Consider the following 17067-nt stretch of genomic DNA (forward strand, 5'->3'; position numbering starts at 1 on the left):
GAGCAAAAACTTCCATGGGGCAGACAGGACCACCTACGAGTGAGAATGCAAGCGAAAATATAGCTTTTCGTGGCTACAGTGCATATGCAAATTCATTTTAAATGTATTAATTTTTTCCTGCACATGAAATCTATCTGCACATTTTTACTCACTTTAGCGGCGATAATCCGACATTTTCACTGCAGATCGACGAGCGTTGCTTACTTTACTTGGCCTAGTAGGAGACCGTATCCGGGTCCAATTCGTGGTTTTGCGTGGCTTTTATTCACATAATTCTTCCTTCTATTGTCGAAGGGTGTTATCGTTGCCAACGCTGTCTTTGTCATCATTTGAGTAGAATTCGGGGGCATATTCGAACCTCAAGGAAGTTCAGTGGTAGGGGCGCGCATAACTGTCTACAGACTACTGGCATCGCAGAGGGACTGTGTGACCAGACGGACAACTTGCTCTCTCTTGCACTAACAACGCTATGAGTTACGTCACCTGCGGAAAATCAGTCAGCACATCGCACAGCCCGCTTCAGCAGAATGAGACCTGTAATTAACAATCCCTCCTCCGCTCTAGTATCCGCCCTGGTGACCGAAAAGTACTGTAACGAGTTTTTAATTTTTGTTTCATTATTTTTTCCATTTTTTAGCAGCAGCACTTATTTTTTTTAAGTTCAGTTAGCCTTTAGAAATCGGACTAATAATTGCACAAGCACTGGTATATATATTTATGGAACAAATGGTATCTGAAGATGTGCAGTGTTGTATCGTCACTCACCAAAACATGCAATGAATATTCAGAAAATTGAAAAGCTAAAATTACAGTGACTGCAAGTGTGTCGGGTCGTCATACGATTTCAGAAAACAGGAGGCATCAAGGACCGGAAGCGAAGCGTGAGGCCTCAAACAACAAGAACACAGGAGTTCAGATTTTCTGTCATCAAGAAAAACGACAAAAATCATCTGAGAAGCAGATGAAACCCTATCAGAGATCATGAAGTTACCTACTCCATCATGCAGGTACTGGTAAAAGAGGATCATGGATTGCAGATGCGCAAATGAGCAAAAAGACAGCTTCTCATGGAGCGTATTAAGGCTTCCAGGACTGGTAAGTGCCACAGCATGAAACAGCTGTGCCGCGGTGCAGCCCTGAATTAGATTCTATTCCCAAATTGGAAAATTTTCACAATTTAACAGGCCTGAAATTCTCAAAACCATCAAGAATATTTGCCAGTCACGTCTGTTCCTACTGTGAGAGTATAAAAAACTCGTTTTCCCAAGAGCCGCATTGTTTTGGGTGCAGTTCCAGGCCTTGGAAAGAAGCTCGTTTTTGTTACAAAAGGGGCCCAAATCAATACTAGACCTGTCGGTAGTTAATCCTTGAGGACGCAGTCATTCCCTGGACTCAGGGCCTTGCAAGAAATATTAAATGGCGGCTGTGGTAAGAGTGAGCACCTGCCCATGGAGCGTAGAAGACCCTCCAGGGGTGTCAGGCGGACGTTCCCGGCGTCTGAGGGAAGGATGCTTGACCATCGACTGTCCCCGATTTCAATTCGACGAACTTTGCTGTTTGAGTAATTATGGTGCAAAACTTGGTATCTCCAAACCAAAAACCTATCAAATTGTTGAAATGGGCTCTGGAAAAGGCTTGTAACGAAATAACTCCTAAAGCAAACGCGCGGCATTTTTCAGCTTTCGAAAGCATCTCGAAGCCCGCATATAAGCAGAAGATGCAAACTTTGAAAATGAAATGTAAACTGTTTCACAAAAATCATTGCGCTTTTGAATAAAAAAACAAAACAAAACGGCGATGAAATCCGTGCTGTGCACTGCCGGACGCCTTCTTTATTTATCGCTGGAAATAGCGGATCTGCAAAAGCGGATCTGCAATATACATACCACTCCGATTATCAGTTCTTCCCTCAGACCTCATCACCTAAGCAGAGCTCGAGAAAGATCGCAGATACCCTGCAAAGATTTTTTTTTTTTACTTTGGTATGTCTATGTCTTTCCATAGGCTCATCACATCACTCCCGCTGCTCTTCTCTTCAATTCTACTCTTCAGACGTTTCACCTGGTCGTCTGAAAAATGGTTGCGCCAGTCACCGACGATGCCTTTGCGGACGAAGTCACCCGTCATCGGCTTCTCGAAAGCTTCCTGACCTATGGACTCCTTTATTAGCTCTACCCACTTGGGCATTTTCTTCTCAGGCAGAGATTGAATTTCATCAAACATGCTTTTCATGCTATCGTTGACGCATTCTTTCATGCTTTTCACGCTGATATTCTTCAGCACGTTCTCTAAACGAGACTCATCATTCCGCAGTTTCTGGCCGAACTCATCACCAATGAAGTCTGCAATTTTGAGCACCCAGCTTCTGATGTCCTTTTTAAGCTCTTCGTACGTCACGAAGAGGACGTTCGGATCATTTCGATGTTCGTACCACGAAAGCAAGTGGTCAAAGTAGTCGCCAAAGTCCACTTTGCCTTCCACAAACATCTCAAAGAACTGATCGAATGTACCATCTTGAAAGTGGTACTCTGGCATGTCCCTTGTGTGGTAGAAGTACGATACACAGCAGTCGTAAGGGTTCCTCGCCACGTAGATATACTTGGCTTCACTGGAGTATGGCTGAAAACGGAACGCCATGTGTGTTTTGATGGGTCCTGGACGTCTCATGTCATCAACTGCGTCGGCTCCCTGCGCTTCTAGAAAAGGCATCTCAATCCAGGACGCTAGCTGGTTTCGAGGAGGAGGTCGATTGTTGATGATGTTGTACACTATATGCTGCATCCACGTAGTGCCGCACTTGGGGTAGCTGACGATAAAAAGGTCTCCTGGTCGAGCTCTGTAGCGAAGAGCTGAGCGGACGCACTCGACAGGAAAGCTCTTGCTAATGTAGAAGCCATCAACTTCGTGATACTGAGAATCTGCCATCCTCTTTTTCAAAAATGTAGAATCTTGACCTGCGTAGAACAAGGAATAAAAATTTGTTATTAGTACCAAGTCTTGTATCTTGTAAAAAAGTGCTAAGGATCAACACACCAACCGAAGGAGGACACGTTTAACAAATATAAGTCGATACATAGATAGAGAGATGTGCAAAGGTTTTTAAATAACGCTTTAGTGTCCAGCTACTATGTCTGTAAATATATTTGGTCACAGTAGACATTTTCAGTGGGCGTCACCTTTTAGCTCTTCATCAATTCCAGTGAAATGCTAATTGTCCGCAATGCATGTATGGTCGTCAGAACACACATGCGTATACCCAGTAATGTTTTAAATTGTTTGCAGAATTCTATTTTCAAAGCAGACACAAAGAAATCTTTAAATTCCGGCCAGATTTATTGCATTGTAATGCAAACAATGTGTTCCATCTGCAAAAGAAAACAGTACACAGCGCTGTTTTTCTGAACGGTGCACTAAACTAACTTTTGCTGCGGAAAATACGTAATACATGTTATATAAAACCAGAAGAATATCGAAATTTACTTGTTCGACATATTCTTTTTACTTCAGACCTGAAGATAATTGTGAGAAATAGAACGCCGTCAACGTCAACGAGGAAGTCAATTTTGTTTTTTTAATTTTCGGGATCCGCTTTATGTTCCGTGTTCCAAGAAAACAAGGTGCGCTTCACTAAGCCTACTGAATTATCTTTTTCACTTGGAGCATACATAAAATTGCGCAGCTCACGTTTTCAATGGAGTGAATGCCCACGTGGTTTGCGATTTTATTATGCAGCAAAAAAAGGCAAGATATTATGACGATGCCACCTCAAATGACACCACTATGCAAATGTGCATTTCCTAAAGCCAACTATGCTGGCCTATAAAAGCCTGCAAAGACAACATCGTCGAGGTGCCTCCGAAATCTCTTGTCCCATGTATGGTATCTTTTTTTATAGTTTATAACCTTCAAAACGATACCGCACACGTTCTCCTGCTTTCCTAGAAGTAGCGTACACTGCTGTTCATGTGCAACAGCCAGTGTTATACACTGCTAAAGCCTAATATTATATACCTAGCACGCTTTTACATTCTTCTCTACAGGCTCGCCTATCGGCGGGTTCTTCCGCATCAGCGATATGAGCAACCGAGCAACGACTATGGTGGAAATCGATGTGATGTACGAGTTGCGATGCAAGGTTAGGTTGGTGAGCCAAACGTTTTGCAACGAATAAAAACACTAGCAAAGAAACATTGCCTTTACTTTTCAAATGTGCCCTTTTTGTCTAGCCTATCGTCATTGTATTGCACCGCAAGCAAGTCACAAAAAGGTTGTATCACAGCTTCTTTGGTAAAGTCACGGAATATGCTCAATTTGCTAGACGGCAAATGGCAGGGTACAAGATAGCGCGCTCTCCTAAAACAAGTGCTGCCAAAATAAAGAAACAAGGAGAATGAAATGAGATGTAAGCCAGGATGAGGTTCCGTTTTGTAACGGTGGATTTGGGGAAATTCATGCAGCATGTGAAAGGGAGCTAAACAACCTTACATGCGGCGAAATCGTAGCCTGTAGCGCTGGTACAATGCGCTGGAGAACTAGAAGTTCATGACTGTTTCAACTTTAAAATATCATACGTATTGAAGTCAGCAGATGAGCAGTGCTGTAATGCTTTTAGAAATCGGACCGAAGTCCCATAAGCACCTGTAGAAATCTGAAGAGAATAAAGAATTCTTGGTTTAAAGGGTTGAAATATACCGGCTCGTATGATGGCTGCTATTCACTAACACGAGTGCGCTTTTAAAAGTTTCGGAATTTTGAAAGGCCAAATACGCAAAGATATATTGTGAAACGGTAAGACCGGCTTTCATGTTTGAAAGCGTCATATGATTTACTGCCGTTTTCGGGCATTTTAAACAGTTGTGCAGAAAATTGCTGATGTTTAGAGTTGCTACACTTATTAAAACATACGAAATCACTTGTCCGGCGTAGCGGATCTTTGCACATACAATATGTAAATTACGTTGGCTCTGTACTCCAGCCGTTTGGTGGCCACATCGCGTGGGGTAAATTCCACGAAGGACCAGGCTTTGCGTTATTTTCAAGCAAGACTGAATGCACCTGGCAGATAGAGTTTATACGGTTAAACCACGTGACGCACACCTTATTGCTGACATCACAAAAAAATTACAAGACTTCAAAGCTGCTGAACCAAATATTGAGCGAAAGCATCAGCTGCGTGGAACCGAACGTTCTTCTTCTCTTTTTTTTTCTTTTTCTTCTTCCGCAGCCCACATATAAAGCCCCGTTTTAACCGAGCCGTATGAACGCACCTTAGTGGCCTATAGGGGTAACGTGAATGCCAGGGTCCTAGCAGGCCGATTCTGACTCGTATGGCTGACGGCGTGAGCCAGGGCCCGATTTATCCAGCTATATGATGTCAGTCCGTCTGTAGCGCTCCTCGCGGAAGGAGCGGGAGTTAGGCCACGTTGGTGTGCACCGCCTCGCATGGCTGACGGCACGCGTTGGGCCCCCGGTTTTTGCGGCTGATGGCATGACGTCACACCATGGGTGAAGACAAAGGTCAATAGTATGCACCGCCTCGCTAAGCTGAAGGCTTGAAAGTGCGAGTAGTATTGCTTTCGCAATAAAAAGTTGAACGTATGCAAACGCAAACACAAGTAACTTTAATGCAGGCAATGTCGAAGAAACTGACGGCGTATTAGTGCCTACTTATATCACCTGCCAACTGTACCACCCGCCAGAGGCACGCTTGTGACGAAGACCATGATGTATGCTGCCTATGTTGCCACAAGTGGCATAATACCACAAATTAACAACCCCATAAGTACATCTCTGCATGGCCTAGGTGCAGCTTGTCTAAATCAGAATCTACTGGTCCTGAGAGGCTAAGTTCTGATCTAACTTTTCCATCTTAATTGGTAAGCCCGAGTTGACAGTTGCCTGCCAGTGGAGGCTTCTGACGTAACTCCTGCATTTCTGATTTATCCCGGGAAGTAGCAATTTCGTATTCAATATTCTTTTACAAGCAGGCATATTTCAAGTAAGTAACAATTAGCCGATCACACAAACTCTTCATTGAACTATAATGTCTTGGTGGCATTACGCGCAAATTCGTTTGCTTCGGTATCCGAAATTTTAGTGTAATCAGTTCTCGCATGGCCGGACTCACATATCTATCCGGTGGCAATTCAATTCACGTTTCAGTTAAATCACACACACACGCACACACACACACGCACACACACAAACCATTATATTAGCACGCACAGTTTACTACTACGAAATATCTCCCGCTTAATGAAGATTGTTATTTAAGTTGTTCAAATACCTCTCCGATGTGTCAAAACCAAGCCTTCGTGACCAGAAGACTGCGAACATACTCTATTGACAAGGTCTACTCGGTGCCGGGCCAGAGTAGATCTCAATTTCACATTGATCTCTCTGTAATCCCCCTCTCTCTGTCCACCTACATCGACAAATGTATAAGACCTCGCACGCTGGTTTCCGATTACCCAGGATAGCCGTGCTTCACATAACTTACGCCCCATCCAATGCCATCCTCACCATGGTGCTAGCCTATTATTGCTATATTTTGCAGCAAAATTTGATTTTGTTTTTTTGTTCTAAGAACTGTAATCTACGCACTCATGGACTTCCTTGCTTACGAAAGTCGGTTTACCTGAAAATAAAAGTGAGCTCTTTCCCGCGTTGCTCCTCGACTGCCGCCACTGAGGATCTCTTGATATTGAATCGTCGAACGCTAAATGCGAACGAGTCACGACGCAGTCACCTTCTGTTGCGACAAAAAAAGATTACATTCTTAGACACAGATAAGGTGTTATCGACAGAGCAACACCATAGTGGAGTCCATAGGGAGAACAAAGAGAGATTGGCAAATATATAGGTTCATTAACAAACTGCTCAGGTCTGGCATAACAGGTCCAAGTTAGCTGATTTCGGGTCACTTATTTCTCTATCATTTTACTTTTTCTGACACGGGTTAGCCTCACTATATTTTTAAAACATTTACTTCTCTTTCCTGGCATCATAACATCAAACATTCGTTTTCAAGGGTATGTTTAAGGTGTCATAATGGAGCAAATTATACAGCTGCATTTTATACAATCATGCCCTCATATTTCCGTACAATGCTTGACCTTTGTTGTTTGAACCGCGAGCCTTTGAACGAATTCTGAAAGTTCTCTGTTAGATGTATTTACATAGGCGACACTTAATAATGCCTGCTCTGTGAAGAGGCTTCTTTAATCAATATTAAGTCGTTCACCTCAATGCTTGATGCCCCCACTAACGGCCAATTAGCAATTGTTTAGTACTTTATGTTACATCCATAATCCATTTGATTTATGCAATAGAATATGTTCACATATTCGCTTTAGCAGCACTGCATGCATCTGTGGAGCAGTAACGTGCCATATTAGCTCTTGATCGTTGGTTTTTTGGTGGCCCGTGATATTATGTTTGGGGCAACAGGCAATGTGAGAAAGCCAACTTGACGTATTATGAAGGGGAGCTCTTGGCAGAGCTTAAATGCAATAAGGCACAGTTTGTCTTCCTTTTCTTCCCCGTGTCCGCGACCTTTGTGGCGTGCCAATACATAGCAGGAACCAAATACCCTACAGCATGTACATCTATAATATATATCGTATCTCACTGTACCACTATTAGGTTCAAGAGTGTTGCACTTTAGGGTGAAGAAAATCTTCATTATTTCATGCAGCCATATCATCGTAAATGCCACTTATATTGGCATACGTTCATTTTGAGTGATTATAGGATTTTGGCATCTCAAAGCAACTCATGCCAGGACGCCGTGCAGGAGGGTTGCGGAAAGTTCGAATACCTTGGGTTCTTTAACGCGCACTGATATCCGAGAGTCCAACGGCTCTTTGCAGTTCGCTACAATTGCAAAGCAACTGACGCGGTCGGTATTTGATTCCGTGTCCTTGGATTAAGCGGTAGAGAACACTAAGCACTGAGTCACGCGGCGTGCCACTATCAGCAACCTGTCGCATCCACCATTATATGTTGAGAAATTGCTTAACCATACCCAGCATTTCTAGTTTCTTTTACTCAGTCTTCTGTAAACCTCTCCCGCTCAGTAAGAATCTATGTGTGTATGCACTGACAGCTTGCTCTTCACTCTTTCGGCAGTAAAAAGTTATGTCGTGAGAAAATTGTGCTCAGCACAATTGTAGGAAGACGGAATATAAGCACAAGCTAGTATTGTTTGCATAATTACTCTTTATGCATTGAGGGGATGATAAACATCTCTCTCCCAAAGCTTTGTCCCTGTACAATGTTCAATCTTACCATATTGAACACACACACACACACCGCTGCGGAAGCCTGTAAGCTGAAAGAGTTATGTCAAGACACGCCCCTTTTCAAGGGCGCTTGGTTTTGACCGCACGTACACAGGCGATACAGCCTCGTTCGTCAAACCGGCCGAAAACCTGGGTCTCTCTGACAGCGACAGAGAATTGCGTTGACATAGCGAGTGGAGTAATCAATAAGCAACTCATGAAAACTTGCACTTACTTGCACGACTGGGGCGAGGCTTGAGTCGGAAAAAGCCGACGAAGCGAAGAGAAGCGCTTATTTCTTCTCCAGCTCGGTACGCGTGTCAAGCGCCGATGTGGACGCCTGTGCCAAGGTCGCGTTCACTCTGGCGTTGCAGGAGCGAGAGGAAGCCGCCGTCGGTCGGCCTTGAAGGCGAGCCTAGCGTTGCTTAGTTGCGGCGAACGCTCCGCCACACATAAATGAACGGTTGATGTCACCCTCCTCCGTGACGAAACGAACAGCACTGCCGTTTCGAAAGCGAAGATAATTTGTCAAGGCAGAGCGCTTACGTTGTATGTTCGTTTTAGTTCTAGAGTCATCAAGAGGGATGTTATCTAGGCAGGATAACGGACAAAAGAGATCGCTCTTTATTCATGCCTAATTTATGCCAGCGATGAAATGTCTCTGCACGTTGTTTTTTCCTTGCATTATACATTAAGACTCGGGTAGCTACGGTGGAATGCGGCCGGGCATCTTCTTGGACAATTACTTATATTGTCTGCGGTAGAGTGCACATACATAACCGCCTTGAGGGTAACAACAGTTCTCGTATTTTGCTGGAAGGCTATCAAATACATGGTTATATGTGCCAGTCGATGGATTGGAAGAGAATGTATTCAATATCTATACAGCCGCTTATGCCTAGCAGTGCGACAAATCGATGGCTGGCTACAGCAGTGACAAGGGGGTGACATAATTAGATTTTCTTCCTTTGAACGCACCGAAAATCCCTCATGGTTTCATAATCCACTGCTTGGTCTATTACGTCAGTTGAGCGTTTTTAGGCGCCCGCAATTGTTTCAGGTTTTTATTACAGACGTAAGCAACGTGACTCAAGAAAATTCCTTATAGTCCTTCATAAGAAATTATTCATCAATCTGCATTTTTATATATATATAACAACTCCGCCCATACGAATAGAACTCATCCCTGAGACAATGTTTTCATGAGCCTCTTAGCTGGTTCAGCATATGGACATTAAGAAAGCGCCACTCTTTCTTTCAGCGGCGGAAGAGCTTCATATCTGTAACTCTCGAATTGAAAATGTTCTTACCAGAAAGGTGTACACGTTCGTGTCACGTGGCAATATTTAAAAATAAGCTTAACCCACCTATCCTTCTCCTTCGTGCTCAGTATCCTATACCTTCCTCGTCTTGCACTCTTCATTTTTACTTCTATCCTCTTTCCAGAACCTATTTGCAATACCCGATATGTCTCGTATTGTTCTTTGCACCTACATATCAGTGATGTATGGCCGGGTCTTCTTATGACGTATGTAAAGTAGAAGATAAATTTTCGCTGACACGAACCACGATCAAGTCTTCTGGGATCTCGGGGATCAGTTGTCGCGCGCACTTGAAGAAGCTCGAGCTGCCTTTGTCGGACACAAAATTTGCTTCGCAACACGGTCGCTTTGTGTCACCCGTCACCGTCTCCAGTCCACCGCAGAAGCTAATAATCCCCTCTTCATGTAGTAAATTATTCGACAGGAAGCCTCAAAGAGAGACGCGCTTTCAAATTACATGATACGTCGTGACGAATTGTTTCTTTGGTAGATCGGGAAAATTTTAAATTGTGCCAAAAACTATCAGTTGCAATTGAGATTAAATTAGTTTCTAAATGTCAAGCGTATTCTGTCTGCGCAACCAGTCGTCTTGTGGTAGTCTTTACAGCTAAACTGTCGCGGAGCAAGCATGTTTACATCAACGTAATCATGCCGAAATTGTAACTCAAGTTTACGGAATTTTAGGTGAGCCCCAAGTAAAGCAAAAGACGTCGTTATCACAATTAACGTATGAACTATGTTCTAATATGCCTGAAGGTAGTCGGGCCCTCCTTCTGCAAATAATGCCCTAAATTTTAAAACACTCAAAGCAAGACGGGGAAATAATATACTGACTCCACAAAATCGTACGTCGACGCGTCGTTTCCTTGGCGGGAAGACCTTATGCTGCTTCGTGCGGCCCAGTGAAACATTTGCAGCGTAAATATTGTGTAATTAGATTTCGGGCTATCAAGGCTTGCCGAAAATAATTTGCTGTTATCCGCACGTTCGTCAACATGGTTGACTTGGCAAGTGCTGCACACTGTGACTTCACCTTTGAGATGAGAAGATGGCATCGGAGTCTAGCCTTTCCGGGTCCATTGATACTGAATTAGACAAGCCGGCCCGTGTCCACGCAAGGACGTTTAAGCACCTTGGTTAAAGCGGGAATGCATATTTATGTGGGGTGCATGACCTTTCATATCAAGTGGCAGGTTACGACTCTATCCTTAAGAGTATTTTGGGGGCAATAGGGACAGAAATAAAATGTAACTGAATAAGTGAGTCTAAAACTGGATGGATGCTAGAGGAGATGCGCAATGGAATCCGGCAAACGGTATCCAATAACGCTGTCTCGCCGCACCGTTAAAGACGCAGCTTAAGTGTCGACCGAAATTCTTAGCGAAGCGCAGTCCGCCGCGTTCCGCTAAAAAAATAATCCTTTGATTCTTTCACATACACAATAAAAGTGCTGAACGTCTTTGTTGCGTGAGCGTGAGCACGCCGCGTAAGCTCCTTCGGCAATTACGATGCAAGCATTTCGATACATTTTACGGACCACCATAACCGGAAGCGCAAGAGAAAAAAACCTTTTGCACTTAGAGAGTGAATATATCCCCACTCTGCTCTCCATTTTCTTCGCACAGCTTCTTGGCCATTATTGCATTGGTTGCATAAAAGAATAAACCCTCACGAAGTCGCGATTTATAGAAATATTCTCCAGGTCAGGGGTGTCATAAAAATATAAGGAAGGTGGACGTTACGCCGAAGCATACAAACATGAGAACAAAGAATACTGTTAAGTGCAAACTAAGATCTCGTTACGGCTAATGTTCCCTTTTAAAAACGATGCTATTCTACTCGATTAAAGAGAGAATTTCATTATCCACCCTGATGAGAGCTCCATTTTGTAATAATGCTTCAATGAATATATGGCAGCGCTTCAATCTCGCTTGTGGTTCTGCTTGCAATATGGTGGGGTACAAACCGAGAATAAACGCGAGAGAGAAAAGCACTTCTCGTCTAATCGCATTTTATCGCACTGAGGGAACTACGATCTTCGACTTGTGCTAACCCTTAACAAAGGCGCGGAATGCGGTATTTCACAGCCCATGGTTTCCGGTACGCTTATCTTTTTTTTTTTTCTCCAAAGCGTGACAGAACTCTTATAATGCCCGCATAGGTCGCCGCCTATGAAAAGGGCAAAGTTTTTTTGTGGTAAAGGCAGACTTTCTTGAACGAACGAAAACTGCCCGAGCCGAGTATATCAAAGAAAAGAACAAAATGTGACGAAGAGAATAGTCTATGTGGTGCGCCTAACGGTGAGCCACTTTGTCGTGTTGCGATAATCCAGTATACAATTTATCTTTTAAGGGTGATGCAATAGAAAACCCTGTGTGGGTCCTTATCAGTTTTGAGAGGCAAACACCTTTTTTGTAGACCTACTTCTACATGCTACGCCGATGGTGTCTGCAAGGTCTTGTAAGCTCAATTGTAATAAAACATAAACCACACAATTCTTCTTGAAAATTGCAAGAGCTAAATTCTTGACATCTGTGTTGATGCTTTTGTCTCCTTTTTATTCGTCATTTAAGCAAATGATCTGTGCATCCTTTCTCAGAAGTGAGTGCCTTTCATCTGACCTCTTGCTCCCTTCAGACAGATGACACAGCACGAGATATTCCCAATCAGTGGGCTTTCTTGCAGGTTTTGGTCTTTATGTCGCACGTTAAGCCTTCACCACATTCCGCGGTCGGTGGCCTTCCTCGGAGAAGTTGCTGGTAGCAGGACTCGCCTTTCCCTGGCCGAAATAGAAGAAAGAAGTAATTGAGAAAAATGATAAATTATACCTTTACCGTTTTAGACTTTACTACTTGCTAGTGTCTTCTTATTTGCAAAAAGTCAAAAAGAAAAAAAAAACAGCGTCGGCTGGCCCATAATGGATTGGAAATAGGAGATATGCATTTCCTAGAACTTAAGGGTAGATAATCAACATGTAGGCTATAAGCGAACTATATTCAATTAAGAACAGAGCTTCATGATCTTTGCTGAAACACTTTATGTGTAGGGACGCTAATTACGCCTCATGAATTTATCAACAAACTCTAGGTACTAGTCCGCGCAGACTGATACTAATCAACACAGAGAATTAAAAACAATAGCATTCTTGAGTATATGCATATTTATCTTAGCTGCGTGCCATGCCCTTTTTTTTTCAGTTAGGTTTAAGCGCTCTTCTTTCTGTTCAAATAATGGCAATAATATCTTGTGTTGGGAGTTGTTGGCTGATGAGCATAGGCTGCTGGGTGCTTGGGATTGTAGCATCATGTACGTCGGGAATGCGCCAGCGTTAACGACAAAAGAAAAGTGCGGTTATAGGCTAGTAATATCAGCACTCTGACCAACCATTTTCATCTGGCGCTGACGAATTTATGGGGAACGACTTGCAAGAGCATATCTGTATGCATGAACGAAAAATATTTAACTTTTTTTGCCTCATTACGACTTCCTGGTTCCAAAGTGCCGTAAAAGGATCGCAGCGAAAATGCGACGCAGTATTTAGTGGCCCACATCTTCGTTTCACAGCATTGTGAGTTGTTGTAGGAAATGGCTTACGGCTCAAGAGCGTGAGGATCCTACTATAAGAATGCACCGAAACACTTCACAGCTACCTACCCATAGCTAATATAAGAAAGCATTTATGTTTGGGTAAGGAGGGCTCGTAAAGGAAACGTGATTCGATTTTTGTACTATGACCGCTTAATTTGTCTCAGTTAGTCTCAATGAAATATACGTTCTCTATGCCATAAATTCCCACGTTTAGCCACTCTACTTGTTTCCGATCTAGTTGGGGAGATTGCTTTAAAGCAAGAATGGACGATGGGAAATGTACGATGTTTCGACTCATGTGGGCTACCGCGTCCCATCTCTCGAGCTCCCTCGCCCTAACGTTCCCGAAGCATTTCTATCGCGTGTAGACAGCAGTAATAGCGAAGGAGCAAAAAAATATTATTTAGAAATCTGAAACAAAAGCAGAAAACGATCCCACAGTCAGGACAGCATTAGGTGTGTTTCCACATTGTTTTAGCGTTGTTCTTTTTTCTTCTTAACAGATGCCATGCAATGCACCATTTATCAGTGCATGCAATGTCATTTCACTCTAAGAATATCTCGTGACTCCTTGAGCTCGTCTCAAGCCTTCCTTACGCACTTTATCAAAGCAACGATAGTCTGCTTGCATTTGCCTCGTTTTGTGGACCCTGGTTATGCGACCGAAAAATGAGCCGCAGACTAAGTGGCTCACGTTAAGTCTATTCATGCAATCTATTGAAATTTTGTTAGGCCGTCTCCTGTCTGTTTTCACGCCCACAGTTTTACAAACTTATTATCCAGTGCACATCTTCGCACCGAAAATTTACTTTCAAATATATGTTGCTTAGCGCTTAAAAAAACTATATTACCATATAGCATCGCGTTTCGTTTATGTACTTGCCAGTACATGACGTAGAACGACAGATTTTATCCTGGGCAAAGTGGCATAGGAGGGGGGGGGGGGGGGGGGGTGAATGGTAGAGAGGTTGCACCGAAGGCTACAGCGATAAACATTCGAATTTCTTGCAGTCGCTGCCATGAGCATCTAGCTGGTTGTCACTGCGGCCAAAAAAAGAACTGTTGTCTCCTAGCAACAGCGGCTAAACCAGGCAGGCAGCTGGTTCCTGTCTGTGAAACATTCGCAGTGCTATAAACACAGCAGCAACCTGCGGAACATGTACTGGCAGTGGCTTCCGCACTGCATTTAACGTATATGTGTATTATGAATTTTATTTTCATCATATAAGCAATGTATTTTCCTTGTCCTTAGGGTACCACAAAGAACTTGTTTTATGACTCATGCGATTACGTTTTTTTTTTTTTTTTTGTAATTTAGGGGATACACGAGCTTTTATTAAGAGTGACGATTTTTATCATGGGTCGCGGGTAGCAGACGAAATAGCTAATTAAACTTGAGTTGACCACTAGATGGCTTTAACGAGGTAATAATAGATTGGTTAGGCTTATGGATACTTGAGGCCACACTTAATGATCTTATATTTTATGGTGTGATTAAACTTTCCGTGTCTTTGCGGTAAAAACATGTGACGATGGCTGGCTTCCATAGCCTTACATTTACTCCGTTCTTGACAAATAAAAGTATACTAAAGAGTTTTTCTATTTTACTACGGAGATGAGAGATGTTCATTAATTTAATAAGAAATGTTGTTTTGAAACTTTTACACAAATATTTTCTCAACATTTATAATTAATAAATTATACGCTAACGAAAAAAATTTAATTCATATTTTTCCCCGTAACATTTCCATGCGCCCTAAAAGTGCAAACACATGTATATTTGTTTGAAACAAATACAAATGGAATTTCGGTTTTCTGATGAGAAATCTGCAGTGGGTGTGATAACGACGCGAACTTCCAAACTGCGAATCTTTGACAAAAACTACTCGAATATTCTTGCTGTGTTGCGCCCCCTGACTTGTGTCCTGTATTAAAGACAGTAAAGTAACAAAGAATGCAACCCGTTTTTTGAGATGATCATAATAGTTGCTTTGAACGAATTATGCTTTTTATAACTTGCTTTCCTTGTTGAATAGTGCAGGCATGATTGAATCACTATTATGCATACTATTGTACAGTCGTGAGCAAAAGTCCTACACAATAGGCAGCCGGGGGCGGAGCTCTGAAAACTACGGCTAAACGCGATCTAGTGACAGCGATAGGGACAGCGACCGCAACACATGCACATCGGTAAAATGCAGCACGACTAAAATTGTCTAGATCTCAGGCACACGTTGCTAGAGGCGTTTAAATGCAGTATTTCCGAGCTCCGCCACGGGTTTCGTGCTGTATACCCCTTTTGCTCACGACTGTACATGACACTTAGGTATAGCTCGCATAAGTAAAGTAAATTTAATTTTTGTAAAGACAATAGTAGATTTTGATCAACGTTTCTTTTTTTTTTTTTTTTTTTTTGAATATCATGTAAGTTTAGAATACACCTAATGGGTAGCTTGGTGCATCGCTACTAACTGCATGCATTTCTGATTTCCGCTTCCTCTGATGGCGTCTTCTTCTTCTGTTGAATTCTTTTTCTTCCGGCGCTCAATGAATGCCTAAAGTTAATTACTTTTATGAAGTCGAGAGTTGAACGGAAAGCCGTCTGGTCGGGAACGTACATAAAGGAGCGATAAAAGACGCTTTTTTCTTCGTCGGTGTCTGTTACCTCTCTTTCGTGGATTACGTTTACATGTTCGACAGTACATGACTAACTCAAAAAATTATTTGTAATCACTAAAAATATGTGCAGTGTTTCATGGAAGCGTATAAGGATCGCCCCCAGGTGGCAATGTACAAGCGAACCTGACTCGTAAGTTTTAAACAAAGTTCTAACTGAAGCCCAACCCTTGCAACCTTGCGCTATCCTTGTTTACTGTTCATAGAATGTTTAGTGGTTTGGCGGAATACAATCCACCTTATCATGGCTGATGCGCATGAGTGACATGTGGTGAATAGGAAAATAAAAATAGATGAAAGAGAGTGGCTGTTTGTTTGTTTGTTTGTTTGTTTGTTTGTTTGTTTGTTTACACTGTTTGTTTACGCCGACACTATGAAAGGGCCCAAATGAACGAAAAGACGAGTAAAACAGATTTTTCTTTCTTTGTTAGGCATGTGCTCCCAAAGAAAACAAGCAAACGGAGCCGGGAAGGTAATGACGAGCAAGTAAGGTTGGATTAGATTAGGGGAACGGTTGCGTCGAAGTAGCTCTACGCAGATGCATGTGTACATCTATTGCTATTGGAGAGATGCGGGTCGTAGCTCACCGAGCTGTTCGATGCAAGCCGGACAACAACCGCAAAAAGAGGCGTTGGGTTTTATGACTCCGTTTTCGCAGTCTGTCTCGTTGATTTGGTCGCATCGTTGGCCGGCGCAAATCTCCGGAGTACACACAATGCATTCGACGTCACAGACGAGAATAGCGAGCAGCGCTGCAGCGCAGCATATAGCAACAAGGTCCGCTGCTGTAATCTTCATTGCTGTCTCACCTGAAATGGATGAAATACGCGCAGACAAAACGGAGGGTGGGGAAAAATGAAAACGTTATTGCTTGCGCAATTGAACGTTCACTATCGCTTATGATGCAAGATTCTCTCCAAGCACTGAAGGCGCTTCACTAATGTAACGGGCGTCTACGCACCTCCAGACGCCAACGTCCACCCTTCGAATTTCTCCGCCTATTTCCAAATAACCTCTAGAAAGCTTCAGCCACCGAGACTACCCCCTTGTTAAAAGGAAACACGCCAACTGGTCTTGCAATACATTGAAGTTGTGTCCAAGAGGCGCGAACGCAAAGTGAACAGAAATGCTGCCGCATACACCACTGCATGCATCGTGTTGATAGTGTGTAACTATTTTTCTTTTTTTTTTTATGGATT

The 17067-nt window shown here is 42.9% G+C and overlaps 1 protein-coding gene across 2 annotated transcripts; it reads right to left on the reverse strand.

The window, feature by feature from the left end:
* Positions 1–1775: 1775 nt before the first annotated feature.
* LOC146175677 (sulfotransferase ssu-1-like) lies at positions 1776–8714 on the reverse strand. Of its 2 annotated transcripts, XM_084582066.1 has the most exons (3): positions 8518–8714; positions 6638–6751; positions 1776–2954 (listed from the first exon to the last, which is right to left on the reverse strand). In XM_084582066.1, exon 3 carries the CDS (start codon positions 2923–2925, stop codon positions 1975–1977), a length of 951 nt encoding a protein of 316 aa, XP_084438192.1. In that variant the 5' UTR covers positions 2926–2954; positions 6638–6751; positions 8518–8714; the 3' UTR covers positions 1776–1974. The 2 variants fall into 2 exon arrangements, with proteins under 2 accessions (XP_084438192.1, XP_084438191.1); XM_084582065.1 differs by lacking the exon at positions 6638–6751 and having other exon boundaries at positions 1777–2954; positions 8518–8713.
* Positions 8715–17067: the final 8353 nt, after the last annotated feature.

Source organism: Amblyomma maculatum, chromosome 10, assembly GCF_055883805.1.
Source record: "Amblyomma maculatum isolate TAMU_Amacu chromosome 10, ASM5588380v1, whole genome shotgun sequence".
In the NCBI taxonomy this organism is placed as follows: domain Eukaryota; kingdom Metazoa; phylum Arthropoda; class Arachnida; order Ixodida; family Ixodidae; genus Amblyomma; species Amblyomma maculatum.